Source organism: Cetorhinus maximus, chromosome 3 (genome assembly GCF_964194155.1).
Source record: "Cetorhinus maximus chromosome 3, sCetMax3.hap1.1, whole genome shotgun sequence".
In the NCBI taxonomy this organism is placed as follows: domain Eukaryota; kingdom Metazoa; phylum Chordata; class Chondrichthyes; order Lamniformes; family Cetorhinidae; genus Cetorhinus; species Cetorhinus maximus.
The window spans coordinates 172,524,332-172,544,851 of NC_135881.1; the positions used below are offsets into that span (position 1 = coordinate 172,524,332).

The 20,520-nt window shown below is 43.7% G+C and overlaps 1 protein-coding gene across 7 annotated transcripts in view; it reads right to left on the bottom strand.

Moving 5' to 3' along the window:
• Positions 1 to 20,520, bottom strand: part of mboat1 (membrane bound O-acyltransferase domain containing 1) — a 112,528-nt gene that overhangs the window by 42,269 nt on the left and 49,739 nt on the right. For all 7 annotated transcript variants that reach the window (XM_078539297.1, XM_078539298.1, XM_078539299.1 and 4 more), the window contains 3 exons: positions 20,141 to 20,196; positions 10,283 to 10,337; positions 2,688 to 2,871 (listed from right to left, as the gene is read on the bottom strand). In XM_078539297.1, the coding sequence (XP_078395423.1) occupies positions 2,688 to 2,871; positions 10,283 to 10,337; positions 20,141 to 20,196 (295 nt within the window). The remainder of the gene's footprint in view (positions 1 to 2,687; positions 2,872 to 10,282; positions 10,338 to 20,140; positions 20,197 to 20,520) is intronic.

The following is a 20,520-nucleotide window of genomic DNA, read 5'->3' on the forward strand; positions in this document are numbered from 1 at the left end:
AGCTGAACTGCTGTCTCTCCACTCCATCCACTTTTTATTTTACATTCAATCAGTTCCGAGCATCAAGGTTATTTTTATTTCATACACGAGTTTCTTCAACATGATTAACTGATTAATATCCTTTCATACAGCAAAATGGTTATCTCAGCTGATTGAGAATTATACAATGACTTATGAAGCACACTTACGTAGAGTCATTTCCAAACATTATTCATTTTAAAAATCTAAACAGCTGGAGATAAATTCCAGAATTCCTTACATTTATCTGATCAAATTCTGCACTAATCATTAAATAGACACATATGGTGTGAAATTAGAATTGACTTTTTGCACCAGTGTACATTCTAACATTTAAGGGAAGGTTGGGTGAAGCAGGTTGGCGCACTGTCCTTTCACCTGTAAGATCAGGGCTGGAATCGAACCAGGACTAATGAAATAAAAACAAAAAATATTTTGGAAATACTCAGCAGGTCAGGCAGCATCTATGGAGAGAAACATGGTTAAAGATTCATGTTGAGCTGATCTTTCATCAGAACATTGATCCACAGGTGGTGCCTGACCTGCTGGGTATTTTCTAGCTTTTTTTGTTTTAATTTCAGATTTCCAACATCTGCACCATTGTGCTTTCGTAAGACTAATGAAAGTTTGTTCACTTCACAAGCTTCAAGGTTCCTCTCAGTCCACACATGGCACAAAGCTGCCAATTTGGGCTGACTTGTGGGCAATCTTACATCCATGAACAGGGGGGTAGCTGACACTGGAAACATACCAGTTTTTGCTGATTCGGCAGGGGTGCACTTCTTGGGTTTCATTTAAGATACATTCCTGGAACCAAGTACAGGCATTAAGGAAGATGGCAGGGAGGATTCAATCTGCACCTGGTCTGCTCTATGCACAGCCGGAGTATTCACTCTTCACAAGAGGCACAAAACATAAAAAGCGTACCTTTGAGAGAAAAAAAAGAGCTTTGTGATGATGTGGAATGCACTGCCACAAAGGATAGTGGAAGCAGATTCAATGGCAACTTTCAACGGGGAACTGGATACATATTTGAAAATGAAAAGTATGCAGGGCTATGGGAATAAAGCAGGGTAGTGGAACTAATTGGACAGCTCTTTCAAAGGGCTGGCACAGACATGATGGGCAAAATGGCTTCCTTTTGAACTGTATCATTCTGATTTCCCTATCACTGATATTCTGCATGCTGGTCAGGTCAAAACTTTTGTTAAATTAAAAGTTGACCTTTCTGTTTTTGACTTCAGCAGAGTTATCTGAAATTCTTCCAGTGCCAAATGGCAAGACAATTGAGGCATGAAGTCAGTGTATTGGTGGGACCAAAGCGGAACAAAGATGTCATCCACTGGTGTTCCAGCTCATGGGGTTAGGTAATGGCCCTGAACTTCCTTGGACTTTCTACCACCATAACTTTGTCTTAAGTACTGCAAAACTCCAGTTAATGGGCAAAGTGGGGTTTCTGCCAACCCTCTTGATGAGGTTGCTCTGTCACAGTGGCAAACATCCAAGAAATGCAGGACAGACAGCACAGTCAGAATCCTAACAGGGAGATTTTTTTTCAAAATGCTATGATGGTACATAAGGACAATTGAACACTTTGATTTTGAAATGCATCCTTTTTTTATCTTTTAATATTTCATTAGTGGCAAATCCTCTTGAATGCCATCATGAGTAAGTCACTTCTAACCTTATGATGGTCATAATGAAGGAACTGAAGATGGTTGGGCCTAGGTCACTGTCCTGAAGAACTACCACAGCAATGTCCCGAGACTGAGATGATTGGTTTCCAACAACCGCAGCCATCCTCCTTTGTGCTAGGAGGAGAGAGCGGTAGAGATGTGGGCAGGTTGAGGGAGGCAATTCCCGAGTGCTGGCCAAGATAGCTGAAGGCTAGAATTGGAGCAGCGTAGCAACGTGAGAGGGTTGCCAAGCTGAAGTAAGTTATAGACATGGGGAGAAGCAAGACATTGGAGCAATTCAGCAGGAAATCATAAAAAGCTGAGTTGGAACACCAAGGATTGCCTCCCTCAGATTTCATAATGAATTTTGCAAAAAAGTTACATTTCTTTGCCTCAAAGAGAAAGGTTATTCCATTCTCTGTCAGAATTAATATTAATACTTCTTACCTACATTTATCTTAAGTATTGCTGATTTTTTGACAGCATTCCAGCAGAGAGAGAGAGAGAGAGAGAGAGCGCGTCTGTGTGTGTGTGCGTGTTCACCAGGGACCTTAGTTTGCAGAGTGCAATATTTTTCACTTCAGCCCAACATCGAGTCCTAAGCCTCGACTTCAGATAAACATCTTTTACTGCACCAGCAGTGGCATTTTTCTATTTCCCAAATCCATTGGTCATAGGCTTGTCTTAGTGGAAATACAAATTAATACCGATTTAGGAGCAGCATTAAACTGTAGGCCCGCGTGCACTAAAACTAGATTGAGATACCCAAACTTATTTCACATGGGACCCTCACTACCTGCGGATAGAACAGTCATCCATCCTGTTAGTCTAAGTTAGATCTGCACCCAGGTACCAGAGGTGAAATTCCAGTATCTAATCCATTGCATCAACCAGTTCCCCAATGCCCATTCCTCAATTTGGTTACAGTTTTGATTTTTTACAGACAATCTCAACAATGCACCATGAATAGAATTATAGTCATTGTATACATACCAATGGGGATGGATCAGGAAATTTGCTAAAGCCTTTTTGCTTCCAATGTTCTTCTATTAGTTTCATGTCTATATGGTTTCCTTCAATAAAAGCAATGTAGTCCTTGTAACTGCTGGTAGGCCCAGCCAAAATACCTAGAAAATTTAGGTGATAGCTGCAATACTCTAGTAAAGTAGGCCTTGCACTGTAAATATAAAAAATGAGAAAGCATCACAATAAATGCAGTGAACAACCATATTTACAAGGGAGAATAAAATAACCATTTACAAATTCAGGCCTGGTCTTACATTTCATTCAGTCTTCAAAGTAAAAATGGGATGCCAGTCAAGTGTAGTTTCCAATAATAGCCCATCTGAGATAACAGTCATGGTTTAATGTTGGTTAATAGAACACACATCTCCTGGGATGTGGAGAGGGGCAAAAAGACAAAACAAGTAGCATAGAGGGACAGCTCATTGTTACTGATGATTGAAGGGAGGCTGATGAGGCAATAATTGGCCAGGTTGGATTTGTCCTGCTTTTTGTGACCAGGACATACTTTGGCATCTACCCAGTAATGTGGAAAATTGCCTGTATTGTAGCTATACTGGAATAATTTGGCTAGAGGCCCAGCTAGTTCTCGAACACAAATCTTCAGCATATAACCAGGATGTTAGTATGTGGGAAAATGCCCACTTTGGCAGGAAGAATTGAAAAGCAATATACTATTTAAATGGAAAGAGGTTGTAGAACTCTGTGGTACAGGGGGATCTGTGTGTCCTGGTACAAGAATCACAAAAGGTTAGTATGCTGGTACAGCAAGTGATTAGGAAGGCAAATGGAATGTTGTCATTTATTGCAAGGGGAATTTGGTATCGAAGTAGGGAAGTTTTTTTTACCATTGTTCAGGGCATTGGTGAGGCCATATCTGGAGTACTGTGTACAGTTTTAGTCTCCTTATTCAAGGAAAGATATAATCACATTAGAAGCATTTCAGAGAAGGTTCACTCGACTCATTCCTTGGATGAAAGAGTTATGAGGAAAGGTTGAGCAGGTTGGACCTACATCCATTAGAGTTTAGAAGAATGAGAGATGATCTTATTGAAACATACAAGATCCTGAGGGTATTTGACTGGGTGGATGCTGAGGGGATGTTCCCCCTTGTGGAAGAGACTAGAACTAGGGAACACAGTTTAAAAATAAGGGGTCTCCTGCTTAACATGGAGATGAGGAGAATTTTTTTCTCTCAGAGGGTCGTAAGTATGTGGAATTCTTTTACCCAGAGAGCAGCAGAGGCAGTGTTGTTGAATATTTTTAAGGCTGAGTTAGGTTGACTTCCTTGTTAATCAAGAATCTAAGTGCATGGAGGGTGGACAGGAAAGTGGAATTGAAACCACAATCAGATTGGCCATGATCTTATCAAATGGCTGTGCAGGCTCAAGGGGCCAAATGGCCTACTCCTGTTCCTAATTCGTATGCTTGTATGCAACACTCTCCTGTCATTCAATCTCTCCTGTCTTTCACTTTAGCGCAGACTTTGCTTTGCTCTTTCTTACACACCCCTTGCTCAAAACCTATTACATCTCTAACTTTTCCTAGTTCTGGCGAAAGGTCAACAACCTGTAACATTAACTCTGCTTCTTTCTCCACAGATGCTGCCTGACCTGCTGACTATTTCCAGCATTTTATTTCAGATTTACAGCATCAGCAGTATTCTGCTTACCAATTTAAGGTGATTGATAAAAGAAGTAATGACGACATGAGGAAAAACTTCTTTACACAGTGAGTTGTTTGGTTTCAGAATGCACTGCCTGAGAATGTGTTGGAGGCTGATTCAATTGTGGCGAAGTTTCAATGATGGTTCAATGAAGAATGCAGGAAAGGATGCCAGGAGCAACACCAGGCATACCTAAATATGAGGTGTCAACTTGGTGAAGCTACAACACAGGACTACTTGCATGCCAAACAACATAAGCAACATGTGATAGACAGAGCTAAGCAATTCCACAGCCTACAGATCAGATCTATGCTCTGCAGTCCTGCCACATCCAGTCATGAATGGCGGCAGACAATTAAACAACTCACTGGAGGAGTAGGCTCCACAAATATCCCATCCTCAGTGATGGGGGAGCCCAGCACATCAGTGCAAAAGATAAGGCTGAAGCATTTGCAACAATCTTCAGCCAGAAGTGCCAAGTGGATGAACTATTTTGGCCTTCTCCGGAGGTCCCCAGAATCACAGATGCAAATCTTCAACCAATTCGATCTACTCCACATGACATCAAGAAATGGTTGAGGGCACTAGATATTGCAAAGGCTATGGGCCCTGACGATATTCTGGCAATGGTGCTGAAGCCTCGTGCTCCAGAACTTGCCACACCCCTAGCCAAGCTGTTCCAGGACAGGGACAACACTGGCATCTACCTGGCAACGTGGAATATTGCCCAGGTATGTTCTGCACACAAAAAGCATGACAAATCCAACCCAGCCAATTACCACCCCATCAATCTACTCTCAATCAACAATAAAGTGATGGAAAGGTTATCAAGTGTTATCAAGCGGCACATGCTTAGAAATAACCTGCTCACTGACACTCAGTTTGGGTTCCACCAGGGCCACTCAGTTCCTGACCTCATTACAGCCTTGGTTCAAACATGGAGAAAAGAGCTGAACTCCAGAAGTGTGGTGAGTGACTGCCCTTGACATCAAGGCAGCATTTGACCGAATGTGGCATCAAGGATCCCTAGCAAAACTGGAGTCAATGGGAATCAGGGGGAAAGCTCTTCGCTAGTTGGAGTCATACCTAGCACAAAGAAAGACAGTTGTGGTTGTTGGAGGTCAATCATCTCAGTCCCACGACATCACTGAAGGAGTTCCTCAGGATAGTGTCCGAGGCCCAACCATCTTCAGCTGCTTCACCAATGACCTTCCTTCCATAAGGTCAGAAGTGAGGATGTTCGTTGATGATTACAGTGTTCAGCACCATTCACGACTCCTCATTAACTGAAGCAGTCAATGTCCAAATGCAGCAAGACCTGGACAATATCCAGGCTTGGGCTGACAAGTGGCAAGTAACATTTGTGCCACACGAGTGCAAGGCAATGACCAACTCCAACAAGAGAGAATCTAACCATCGTCCCTCGACATTCAATGGCATTACCATCACTGAATCAACCACTATCAACATCCCGGGGATTACCATTGACCAGAAACTGAATTGGACTCACCATATAAATACTATGGCTACAAGAGCAGGTCAGAGGCGAGGAATCCTGCAGCGAGTAACTCACCTCCTTACTCCCCAAAGCCTGTCCACCATCTACAGGGCACAAGTTATGAGTGCAATGGAATACTCTCCCCTTGCCTGAATGAGTGCAGCTCCAACAACACTCAAGAAGCTTGACACCATCCAAGACAAAGCAGCCCACTTGATTGGCACCCCATCCACAAACATCCACCCTCTCCAACACTAACACACAGTGACAGCAGTGTGTACCATCTATATGATGCACTCAGGAACTCACCAAGCCTCCTCAGACAGCACCTTCAAAACCCAGGACAACCACCATCTTGAAGGACAAGGACAGCAGATACATGGAAACACCACCATCTGGAAGTTCACCTCCAAGCCACTCACCATCTTGACTTGGAAATATAACACCGTTTCTTCACTGTCAGTGGGTCAAAATCTGGAACTCCTTCCTTAACAGCACTGTGGGTGTACCTGCACCACATGGACTACAGCAGTTCAAGAAGACAGCTCACCACCACCTTCTCAAGGGCATTTAGGGATGGGCAATAAACGCTGGCCGAGCCAGCGACTCCCACTCCCAAGAATGAATTTAATAAAAGGCTGATTCAATTATAGCTTTCAAAAAGAGACTTGGATCATTATCTGAAGTGGAAAAATTTGCAGGGCTGTGGGGAAAAGGCAGGGGAGTAACACGAGGTACATTGCTCTTGCAGAGAGCCGGCACAGGCACGATGAGCCAAATGGCATCCTTCTGTGCTGTAACCATTCTGTTCTATGTTTTTGGGGCCCATAACCTCTGCTATGTCCAGTGAGCTCAGCCATTTCTTGATATCATGTGAAGTGAATTGGATTAATTGAAGACTGGTCGTGATCTTAGGAAGCGATCTAGTCCTTGTTTCTCTCCCCCCACCACACTTTTTGCCCCCAGATCTGAACTTGCTTTTAAAAAAAAAGCAGTCTCTAACTTCTTTCAGTTCTAATGAAAGGAGAAAGAAAGCATGTCAAGCTGTGAGTAAACCCAGTATTTAGCATACTCCCCAGCAGGTACAATTATATTATTGGCATTTGCTGCAGGGAAGACAGTGGGATTCCTGTCACACAGGCATAGGGAAAACAAAACTAAAAGTCAGCAAGTAACAAAGTGAGCAAGGAACGAGTGAAGAATGTAACAATGAAAAGTATGATGCAACATCACAATGTTTCACACTCGCCTTTCCCCATGTGTGAGTATCACCTGGCCTCTGCTTGTTCTCTGAAGTCACTGCAGTACTGGGATGAGGAAAAAAACTGAGAAATAAAAATAGAAAATGCAGGAAACGCTCTACAGGCCAGCCAGCACCTATGGAGAGAGAAATAGAGCTAATGTTGCAGGTCGATGACCTTTCATTAGAACTGAAAGAAATGAGAGACTTTTTTTTAAAAGCAAGTTCAGATCTGGGGGCAAAAAGTGTGGTGGGGGGAGCGAAACAAGGACTTGATCGTTTCCTAAGATGACATACACGCACGGTGTGAGGGAGAGCTTGTGTGTGACAGCATGTATGTATGTGTGAGCATGTGTGTGCGTGAACGTGTATGAGTGCATGAGCGTGTGTGTGTACACGTGTGTGAGAAAGAGAGTGAGAGAGAAAGTATGTGCATGAGAGAGAGAGAGAGAGAGAGAGAGGGAGAGGCGAGAGCGTGTGTGTGACAGGGGCTGAGTGGGAGCATGTCCAGCTCATTCCCAGTCTCAGGGTACTCACTTGCTCACTGAGAGGAGTGTGTGTTGCTGTGTGGAGGTGAGGGTGAATGAGAGCACAGACTGAGAATGAGCCAGACACGCTCACACCTCCCCTCTCTCTCACGCACCCGCTATCACACCACCCCCCCTCACATACATGCTCTCACACCACCCACCCACACACACGCAACCCCACCAACACACATGCTCCCACCCCTCCCCTCACACACCCTCTCACCCCCCTCTCTCTCACACGCACACATTCACCCCCCTCTCTCACACACACATTCACCCCCATCTCTCTCTCACACACACGCACACATTCACCCCCCTCTCTCTCTCTCACACACACGCACACATTCACCCCCCTCTCTCTCTCACACACACGCACACATTCACCCCCCTCTCTCTCTCTCACACACACGCACACACTCACCCCCCCTCTCTCTCACACACACACACTCACCCCCCTCTCTCTCTCACACACGCACACACTCACCCCCCCTCTCTCTCACACACACACACACACTCACCCCCCTCTCTCTCTCACACACACGCACACACTCACCCCCCTCTCTCTCTCACACACACGCACACACTCACCCCCCTCTCTCTCTCACACACACGCACACACTCACCCCCCTCTCTCTCACACACACGCACACATTGACCCTCCTCTCTCACACACACGCACACATTCACCCCCTCTCTCTCACACACACGCTCACCCCCCTCTCTCTCACACACACACACTCACCCCCCTCTCTCTCTCACACACACACTCACCCCCCTCTCTCTCTCACACACACACACTCACCCCCCTCTCTCTCTCACACACACACACTCACCCCCCTCTCTCACACACACACGCTCTCACCCCCCTCTCTCTCACACACACACGCTCTCACCCCCCTCTCTCTCACACACACACGCTCTCACCCCCCTCTCTCTCACACACACACTCACCACCCTCTCTCTCTCACACACACACACTCACCCCCCTCTCTCTCTCACACACACACACTCACCCCCCCTCTCTCTCTCACACACACACGTTCTCACCCCCCTCTCTCTCACACACACACGCTCTCACCCCCCTCTCTCTCACACACACACACGCTCTCACCCCCCTCTCTCTCACACACACTCACCACCCTCTCTCTCTCACACACACACTCACCACCCTCTTTCTCTCACACACACACACTCACCCCCCTCTCTCTCACACACACACACTCACCCCCCTCTCTCACACACACACGCTCTCACCCCCCTCTCTCTCACACACACTCACCCCCCTCCCTCTCTTACACACACGCTCTCACCCCCCTCTCTCACACACACACGCTCTCACCCCCCTCTCTCTCACACACACTCACCCCCCTCTCTCTCTCACACACACTCACCCCCTCTCTCTCTCACACACACACACTCACCCCCTCTCTCTCTCTCTCTCTCTCACACACACACACACACACACTCACCCCCTCTCTCTCTCTCACACACACACACACTCACTCACCCCCTCTCTCTCTCTCTCTCTCACACACACACACACACACACACTCACTCACCCCTCTCTCACACACACACACACACTCACCCCCTCTCTCTCACACACACACACACACAAACACACTCACCCCCTCTCTCTCTCACACACACACACTCACCCCCTCTCTCTCTCACACACACACTCACCCCCCTCTCTCACACACATGCTCTCACCCCTCTCTCACACACACGCTCTCACCCCCTCTCTCTCACACACACGCTCTCACCCCCCTCTCTCACACACACGCTCTCACCCCCCTCTCTCACACACACGCTCTCACCCCCCTCTCTCACACACACGCTCTCACCCCCCTCTCTCACACACACGCTCTCACCCCCCTCTCTCACACACACGCTCTCACCCCCCTCTCTCTCACACACGCTTTCATCCTCCTCCCTCACACACGTGCTCAACCCCCCACACACACTCTCACCCCTCCCTCTCACACACCCACGCTCTCACCCCCCCTCTATCACACTCATGCTCTCAGCCCCATCTCTCTCTCACTCTCAACCTTCTCTATCTCTGACACACACACATATCCCCCTCTCAAAGACAGGCACACTCACATCCCCCTCTCACAGAAACACACCCCCATATGTCTCTTTGACACACACACACCACGCGCTCACACATGCTCACCGCGCTCACACATATGCACACATGCACTCACTCCACACCAACATACACAAACTTACAATTTACATTATAAAAATGGTCAGTCCTGTATTTGGATGGATCATAACAGTAAACATTAGGTCTGTCAGCTATCTGGATTGAATATTTACAGTAGAAAATGCCGTCAGTAGTCTATATGGATGGGTGCTCAATGCTCCAGGTTTCTAAGACAAATTGGATCATGCTGTAACAGGCAATCTTAGTTGAAAATCCACGTGCTGCATGGTTCAGGGATGTTGTCTGTGTGACTCACTCAACTCACCCACCCTAAATCAATATTTAGTTATCCCGACCTCATAAGGTAAACCATTAACTAAGAAAAATATAATAATTATAATGAATTGAATTCAAATTTCTTACATCTTGTGCCAAATATGAGAGAGGGAAGTCAATTGTAGGTCTCCTTAACCTACCTAACAGCAAGACGGCGCTGTTCAGTTGTAAGTTCTTCATCTTTACGTCCCAGCCCTTTTGAAAATTAGAACAAAAAATAATCAGTGGAAAAGATGGGACAGAAAGTATGTCAGTTTCATTAGACTAGACTACTATCACAGCCATTTATACAGTCCAGTAAGATTTGGTTTGTGCCCATTAACAGCAATGCAGAACTTGTATAAGTTTCAGAAATGCTAGTCATCAATATTTAAAACCAATAAAAGTGACAGAAACACAGGCTATTCCCTACCCTGGCCAGATGACCGCCCCTCACTACTTTGCTTCCCTTGACCCTCTTCTTCCCAACACAAGTCTACCCATAACAGTGGAGTACATTCACTAGCTCACTGTGCCAATTAAGTGTCAAATGAACTTATAACTGCCTAACAGACCAAGGTGTGTTGAGCCCTGCAAGGTGGCCCGGTCACCTTAGAATTAAAAAAAGATTTGAATTGGAATAGTGCTAAAACATTGTGACAAACAGCTCTTCTTGCAGATTAACAATGGCCCTTAGGTACTACAGTTTTTGAATCTACCAGCTTTACTACCCAGATGTATCACTGCATGGGGTTAAACTCTCAAATGAAACGTTCCATAAAAAGTTCCTGCATGGCAGCTTCCTTCAAAAACGTAAAAGTTAATCTTGAAACAGGCAATTGTTTTTACTGTAATTTTGGCTGCTGGTCTGTTCGTGTATCACAGCGTTCAGCACAATGTGAGTAATAATTGCTTATAAGCACTGAAAAAAAGAACTCAAGACAGAAAGTGAAAAAGTGCACAAGAGTGAAGGATAAGCAATATGAAGATTGGGCTACTGTGTGTCAGAACAAGGTTTAATGCCAACAAATCCCCATACAAGGAGTACCCAATCTTAGTCCCCTCTAAAGCAGGGGGTGGGGGGGGGAAAGAAGCAATGTCACAAAATGTTGTTAGAGGGGAACCAGTAATCAGAAAAAGAGAGGAGGAAAGTAGCAAAAGTACACACAGCTTAGAGACTGAGCCCTGAATTTTTGCTCCCAAGTCAGGAGCGCAGAGTCAGGAAATTACAACTCGGGAGAAAGTGCCCCAGATAACGGGAGATGGGCCCGCCACTTCCGGAAACAATGTGGAGGCTGCCGGGTGCGGAGGCAGGGATGTCTGAAAAGACAGCCTTGGTGCTTTAGCACTTTGCCCCACCAGGGCAAAAAAAAAAACCAAAAATCAGCCCTCTAGCGCTCACCTCCCCCCTCCCACACCCCGCCCATGCCAACCCAGGCCACTTCATGCCCCTCTACCCAACCCCAAGGGCACTCATACCCATGCCAACCTATGCCCCTCTATCCAACCCATATCCTTGTTTCGCCCCAATGCCAATCTATAGCCCTCTACCCATCCCCAATGGCCCTTTATAGCCCCTTTGCGAACTTAGTGCTAATTCATGCCAACCCATGTCCCTCATGCATCACCCTTTGCCTGTACACCCTCCATGCAAACTCACCCAGTATCCAACATTGGCAAACTTCAGGAGCAATGCTGAGATGAAACAAGATAAATCTCTAAGTGTCTACTGATGACTTTACTGGTTAAAAAAAACAATCACTACATTTAAATTCCTTCAACTACTTAATCCCTTTTAAAAACAAGCATTTGTAATCATAGCCCGACAAAAACTTTATAACTACATGGAGCTGTCAATAAAACTGAACTGACAGGCACCTCAATGTGGTGATAATAGGCTGTGAAATCAGTAATGCAGCACAAATCCTATAATGATAACCCTCAGGCTTATGACAACAGACAGAGTAAAATTGCAAGCACTGATTTCTTTTTAAAAACCACAGACTATGTTTTTTTAATTTAAAGGCCAGGAGATTTGACAACTTGACAGTACAATGAGTTTATTCACTTTTTAGGCACACTCATGTTTACTTTTAACAACCCCAAAGAGCACTTGGCCTCTCCCAAAGATGTCCCTGGACCTATCCAAAAGGGTACCCCAACTCTCCAAAGAACTTCAGTAAGTTTAGACCTTCTCTTGAAAAGTGTGAAGCCCCAAATTGTGTTTTAGACATGCCACTAATGAAAATTGGATCTTTTTGAAGGGAGCTGTATTTTTACATGTGTAGCTGCTTCAGTGAACCATGGATGCACAAACTATAACCTGCCCCCGGTCCCCACACACCCCTGTCAAAAATGGTAGGTGCTGGGTTTGGGTGCAGAACTTCCAGAATTGGGACTCGAGTGTCATTTTTGCTAAGCCAAAGACCAGAGACCCTCTCCGTTATTGTGAAAATTCTGGCCCGAGTTTACCAAATTCGGATTTTTCAACATTCTCTTAAGTAGAACAAATAGGTCACCTTCAACGCCTCTACCCCTGTGGTCCTTTATCAACATCCCCCACCTCACTATCGTGTGACCTAAAATGGAAGTTTTATGCCTCCATTCCCAAAGCTGTCTTTAAACAAAGTAGTTTCCTCTTTTGCCTAGGACTAGCTGTCAGCAATTCTCCACACTCCATAAAACTCCAATCTGGCTCAGACTTGACTGCAGCTCCAAATTTAGTCAGGCTCAGAAAGCTGATGGACGCCTTGACAGGAGCGAGACAAAAATTCCCTGACGGACAATGCATGCTCACCTCCAGCCACCAATCCCTCTTTTTTTTTTAATTAATAATATACAATTGGTCTACTTTCATCATGATTTCTGTTCCTTCTAAGTTTTATCTGCAAGTTGCTCCTCTTCTACAACACCAAGAATTTGTCACACAGTCTTGCACACAGGGAGAAAAACTGGATAAGGCCCACAGCGATCGTACTGAGGGATTTACCCGCTCCCATTCGTTGTGATGCAGGCAGCACAGAAATTCAGTGTTGCCCGCTAATTTAAACAACAGTAGCATGCAGAACGGCACTGAACATGCTGCTGAGCGGCTGCATTTCTCACCAGCAGGGGGCTCAAGTTCAGGTGAGGCCAGCACTGCTTAAAGCTAGCTTGCACTGCTTATAACCAGCCTGCGTTTCTCAAACGTGATTCTGGCTGCAGCCGATGTTGGAAATAGCTGTGGAAAACTGTCTAACCTACAAAAGTAAAAATGACATAACTGGGCAGAGAGCATTTTCCAAGGTTCTCTGATGCACCACTGGAAGCCTTGGTGCAGAAGATGGACAGAAAAAAAAGAGTCCTTCAACCCACAGTGGACCAGCACACCCACCAGACAGACACTGAGAAGGCACTGGGAGCATACAACCATCAGGGCCAATGTCAGCACTCCAGTCTGGAGGACCTGGATGAAGAGCAGGAAGAAGTTTAGTAACCTCATACAATTGATCAAAGTCAGTGAATGCATCTTCAACATATTAACTTATCCTTACAGATGAACCACTAGACTCACACACTGTTCAATTCATCACACACCACCGTTCTACTCACCTACCAATTTTTTTTTAAACAACTCAAACCTCACACTTAATGCTGTGTAAGCCTCACACAGCTTGAACACACTGCCAGCTATTCAACAATGACAGCCACATTACCCTAACATACTGCGAGACACTCACTGACATACTTCCCTCTCTCTTGCAGAGAAAGGTGGCGCACAAGTAGAAGCAGCAACTAAGGAACTAATCGGCAAGGGAGTCATGCCTGCAGGTTCTAACCCCCATGGTGAAGATGTATTGGCCATCATTTGAGTGGATATGACTGAGGCAGTGGCCATCAGTGTGGTTGAAATTATTGAAGATGACTAAGTTTCTCAAAACTGTGGAGAATATAAATTACCTCACCTATAAAACTAAAGTTTTATAAGACTGAAAATTGATACCTGCTCACTATTAACAGATTTATTTTATCTTTTAAAATCTTGATGCTGTTGGTAAGTCAGATTGTCACCTTTAACTTGGTCCTTTAATGAAAATAAAAATTACATAGAATTTACAGCCCACCAACAGGCCTTTCAGCCCAACTGGCCATGCGGCTGTTTATGCTCCACATGAGCTTTCCGCCACCTTACTTCATTTCACCTTATCAGCATTTCCTTCTATTCCTTTCTCTCTCATGTGCTTGTCAAGCTTCCCTTCAAATGCATCTTTGCCTCAAACAGTAATTATAGTAGTAATTTCCACATTCTTACCACTCACTGGGTCAAGAAATCTATTGTATTTATTTGTGACTATCCTATATTTATGGCCCTTAGTTTTGGGCTCCACACAAGTGGAAACTTCTCTACATCAATGTTTTGTGACACTAAACAGAACCATAGAAAAGTTACAGCACTGAAGGAGGCTATTCAGCCCATCTTGTCCATGCCAGCCAAAGGATACCCAGGTGCCCTTCTAATCCCACCTTCCTGCACCTGGCCCATAGCCCTGCAGCTTACAGCACTTTAAGTGCAGATCCAGGTACTTATTAAAAAGAGTTTAAAGTTTCTTAAAGAAGGGGCACAATGAAGGTAGAATAGTGCAGGAACCTCACAGAATTAAGAATGAACTGTTTAATTCTCAACCATTCCTTTTGTTTCTGACTTAAAGTTCAAATTGGGTCAAGTTTATCAAGCCCTGCTCCTACTCTGCTTCAACTCTCCATATGAGCCAGGAGCAGCCTGTATTTCAAGTTACACCAGTTTCACAACACTTTTCAAAAGAGAAACAAAGTCCTCATTTAAAATAAAACCTGTGATTCATAATACATGCACACAGAGTGCAATATTTCAAATATTAAATCGCAAGGCTGTCTGTACTGCAAAAAATCCTCAAGTCACAAATCAATGACAAACTACTCCCAGTTCTGCTGTACAAAGGTGCACATTGGAATTCGTAAGATTAAATACATAATTTACTCGCCAAATTTTTTTCTGAGCATTGCTTTTAGAACAGAAAGAAAAGACAAAAGCATAATTTTGCCACTTCAATAGCATTAACAAAAAACTGTAGTTGGCCAACAATGAAATAAGATCCGACTTTGGGGATCTGTTGCTAGGAGCCACATTGCAAAAACACAAGCCATGATACTATCGACATGAGCCAGTGAACACTGTCCTCTCAGACAAGAAAGAATATCTGGCAGCTCCAATCAAAAAATACATTTGAAAACAGGTCTTTCACACATTTATCTCTCAGTTTCCTGACTGGCATTGTGTATTATAATTTCAAAACTAAAACAAATTTAAAATTCTCATCCTTGTGTTCAAATTTGTCCTTGACCTCACCCTTCCCTATCTCTGTTAACTCCTCCAGCCCTTCAACCCTCAGGTTACTACACTTCTCCAATTCTGCCCTCACGTGCATCCTCAATTTTCATCACTCTACCAATGGCAGCCATGCCTTCAGCTGCCTGTAGGCCTTCAGCTCTGGAATTTCCACCTTAAACCACTCTCCACCTCTCTCTCTTCATTTTAAGAAGGTCTTTAAATCTTACCTCTTTGATCAAGCTTCAGGTCACCTGCCTGAAAATCACCTCACTGTGAACTGATGACAAATTTCATCTGAAAACATTTTCACTACGTTGAAGGTACTATATAAATACAAATTGTTGTTGTATGCCTACAGTCATCAGCCTGTACATACAATGGTATTATTATGCTCCAAAATGACCAAGTGTTGAGTACAGTAAACATAACTTGAATGCCAGTAAAATATTATAGCTGCATTCCCCATATAACTCCTCTCGGGCATCGAAATCAAAACAAAATGCTGGAAATACTCAGCAGGTCAAGCAGCATCTCTGGAGAGAAACGGAGTTAACGTTTCAGGTTGAGATGACCGTTCATCAGAACAGTAAAAGATCATCATTAACTCTCCACAGATACTGTCTGACCTGCTGAGTATTTCCAGTAGTTTGTTTTGCTTTTGTCCTCTCTTGATTAAAAGGCGCAAAGTGCATTGTGCTGCTGTAATTATCATTTAAAGTTTCTGGGCATCATGTTTTTATAATAATATAAAGTCACCAGTCATCAAAGGTTTGCGTAAAAATGTTGTGGGTTCATTTAATTAAACTAGACACATGAGAAAATATATACATCGATAAAAAGCTCGAAGACATCAGCAGCAGGGCTGTATGTGCTGTGTTCTGCTCACAGGCCGGAGTGAAACTGAGGCTTGATCACATGCTATAATTCCCTTCTAGTGATGGGTTGCTGCTATCCCTTAAAAGGCATATTACAACAGTGGGCAGTTCAGTGGGGAATTAGGAAAGGAAGATATAAGTGAAAGATTGCCTACAAAAGATAGGAAAGCTTGTGTTCCAGAATCGAGAAGAATGAGCTAATGCCTATGACCATTTAGAGTTATGACGCGGAATGCACTGTCTGAAAGGTTGGAGGGAAGCAGATTCAATGTGAACTTCCAAAAAGGAGTTGGATAGATACTTGAAAAGGAAGAATATGCAGGTCTATGTGGAGAGGGCAGGGAATGGGATAAACTAGATCGCTATTTCAAGCAGCCAGCAGGTACAATGGGCCTAATGGCCTCCTTCCATGCTCTATGATTTTGTGTGAAGTTGGAAATCATTGGAAAAAAACCATAATCCATCCAACATCTAATCCATCAGTTAAGTACACTACACAAACAGCATTCAAGAGAGACCCGGGGAGCAAGTGAGTAGGGGAGAAAAATGAAAACAGTTACCAACTATGACTTGAAATGAAACCGAAAACTAGATGTGCTGGAGGAATATTTGTTTCTACATTCTTATATTCTTAAGTTACCAGTCTGTATAAACATTTACATACAGAGCAATATCAATACTGAACTGGGAAGTGGCACTCATTGCCCTCTCCAATAAAAATGGCATGTAACAAAGAGGAAAGTGCTGGGGGAAAAGAGGAAGAAAGCAAAAGTCTACATTTATTCTTCCAAAAACATGACTTTTCTCTCCTACTAACAACATGAGGAAAATAAGAAGTTTAACAAAAAGCATGGTAAAAACTGTAAAAAAAAATCAAAACAGGAGGGCTTTTTGATATGCACAGAAATTTGTCAGCACCACCCTAAAGGTGGACCTTGAAGTTCAATCTCTTCTCTTCAAGAAAACAGACTGTCCATTTCAATAAGCTTATCTTGATGAAACCTTTAAACTAAGAAACGCCGTGTTGGAATTGGGCTCTGTAATAAAACACAGGGAACTAAATTGGATAGCTTCTGAAAACAGCTGCAGAGATTGTAATGGACTATTATCCGGTGGCTCTTCAATATAATGCAGGCCGGACACCGTCTTCATACTGGATTCTCATTATCATGATTGTTTTGTGCAGTCAGAGCTAACCTCGCTGTTCAGTGGCTATGCAGATCAGCAGGGGGCCCAATGTCGCTGCTTGCTAGTACACTTAAAGCTCACCTGCAACTCTTAAAGGGAGGCTGTATTGTGACAGCTGAAGGTGTTAACATTAATTGGAATAGTGCTGAGCAACAAAGAACAATGGCTGACCATGGGAAAGTGTGCACTGTTGCATATTGCACTGAGTAAGATTAACACATGCTCAGCTGCAGGTGGTCATTATTGAACTAACTTTATGCCTCCCCAACAGAGAGGGCAGCAGAGAGAGCAATGTAACAAAATGCTCAGATCTTTCAATATGGTGCATGCACCAAGGTTTTCTGACGCTGTTCTGGAGGACTTGTTGAAGGAAGTGAAAAGAAGAAGAAATGTTCTGCATCTGCAGGGGGCAGATGAGAAGGCAGTATCAATTAGGTAGACTCAAATGTAGGTCTATATCAATGATTTAGACTCCAATGTAGGGAGTCATGATTAAGAAGTTTGCAAATGATACAAAAATTGATGTGGTCGATAGTGAGGAAGAAAACTGTAGACTGCAGGAAAATAACATTGCACAGGTGAACATGAAAGTGGTCCACTTGGAATGGAATTCAATCCAGAGAAGTATGAGGAAATGCATTTGAGGAGGGCAAACAATGTAAGGGAATATATATTAAACGATAGGATATTGAGAAGTGTAGGGACCTGGGAGTGCATGTCCACAGATCCCTAAAGGCAGAAAAGACAAGTGGATAAGGTGATTAAGGAGGCCTACGGTGTACGTTCCTTTGTTAGCCGAGACATATAAGAGCAGGAAAGTTACGGTCGAACTGTATTACAAACTAGTTAGGCCACAGCTAGAGTACTTTGCACAATCCTGGTTACTGCATTACAGGAAGGATGTGATCATATTAGAGAAAGTACAGAAAAGATTTGCAGTACCGCCTCTAGTGGTGCCACAGGGGAATAATTCACGTCCATCTTAAGTTCAAATGCAGTGTACCAATGATGACAAGTCTGGTTCACAAACCTACAGGACAGGTACAAGTGGCCTTAATGTTGAATCTGCTCAGAACTTGCACTGTACCCTGCCTTGCAGCACAACTAGGCATCAAGCTCTGTACAACACTGTTCCGAAGGGGAGTCATACTGGACTTGAAACATTAACTCTGCTTGTCTCTCCACAGATGTTGAGTTTTTCCAGCACTTTCTGTTTTTATTTCAGATCTCCAGCATTCGTAGTATTTAACTTTTATATTTGTATAACACGAATCAGGTAATGAAAGTGGCAAAATGCTGATTGCAATAAAAACAAAAAGAGCATGAGGGAATGGATGCAGTGTAGAATGACTTTGACTGGTAATGCCATTGTGCAAAATAAACGGCCAACCAAGTCCAACAGTGAGAAATGTAAAGTATCGCACACTGGTTGGAAAACTGCACCATGAATGTAAGTGAACAAATACAAGAAAACTCAGTGACTTGTCTGCAATGCTTTGATAACAGATAAATGTGAAACAAAGTATCAAGGCCAAAGAGAATAATATGTTTGGAATAATCTGTTAGTAAGGCAGTACTGACAAAATATTAAGAGAGGTCTTATCCTTTGGATGATGGGATGAGACAGTTTGGATGCTAAAGGCACAATCCTCAACAGCTTGAATGATTTACTTCTTGTTCTTCACTTCCCTTATTTAGTTTCATGGCTATTTCTTGCGGGGCTGGGGATGGAGGGGTGGGGGTGGGGGAGTAGTTGGGGTGAACAGGGAATAAGTTAAACGAGCATTTCTGCTAAAGCTAGCAAACTGGGCAACATGGACTGGAATACACAAATATACAGAAGCAATGGTTTTGGAGTTTTGAAATCCAGAATAACCAGTACGTTCCAATATAAAATAGCATGAAATGGTTTCACTGCACCATAATGGTTCAGACAAAATACAATGGCCAGGATTTTACCGCCCCGCCACTGCGTGTCCCCCCACCACCCCCCACTAGGCAGATGTGGCGAGCCATTTAAATCTCCATTCCTTTCGGAGGGACCATAATGTCCCGCCGGGCAGGAGAGGCCATAATATCCCGGCCAATGTTTCAAATCAATTGAGTTTATTACTAAATTGATGCAACCTTAACATCAATTCATTTTCTTAAGTAAGATGGTCATAGAGAAATAGCCTAGTATCAAAACCATCAGCACGTGGAGCACTCTCGTAACAGCACTTATTGCTAAGCTGCTGTTTCAACCTCAGTTGTAAAAATCAACATTCACACAATTCTCCAAAGGTTTGGATTTTGTCAGTCTGCATCACATCCAAAAACCAGTGAGGAATGAGTCAAGATTCGCATGCCTTCCCGGTGAATCACTCTACTGTGTACAAGATTCATCCATAGGTTGAGCCATACTGAACATGATTCCAGGAGTTTTAGGCCAGAACAGATGTTGCTGTGATTAACACAATAAATACCTCGGCATATAACTGTGCCATCGGTTAGTTATAATTGGCCTTTCAAGCATGTGAAACATAAATTACAAAGGCTCAGCTCTAGAGAAGTAAAAAGTGAAAAATTACAAATCAGTGCCAAGAATAGATCATTGGGTCCTAACTTACCATCATGTATTTGAAAGGCAAGGCTGGTGATTTTCTGGGTGACTATCATCAATGGACTAGAAGGAAAAGGAAAATAATTTTAAATTTAAAAAAAAGCTGGTTAACAGTCGGAACAGATACTAAATAAACCAGATAAACTGGAAACTCCTGGTACGTAGACAATGACACCCAAAAATCTAGAATTTCAGATATTTCTAATAATCATGGCCATTTGTTTTACAGTCTACACAACCTCCGATCTCCAACTACGCAAGTCTCAAACATTCAGTTACAAAGTAGAATTAGTGAACTGTACTCCTCACATACACCAAAACAGTTTCCAACTCTCACTGCATTAACTCTCCTTAAATGCACATATGGTGTCGGCCATTCTTGTCGGA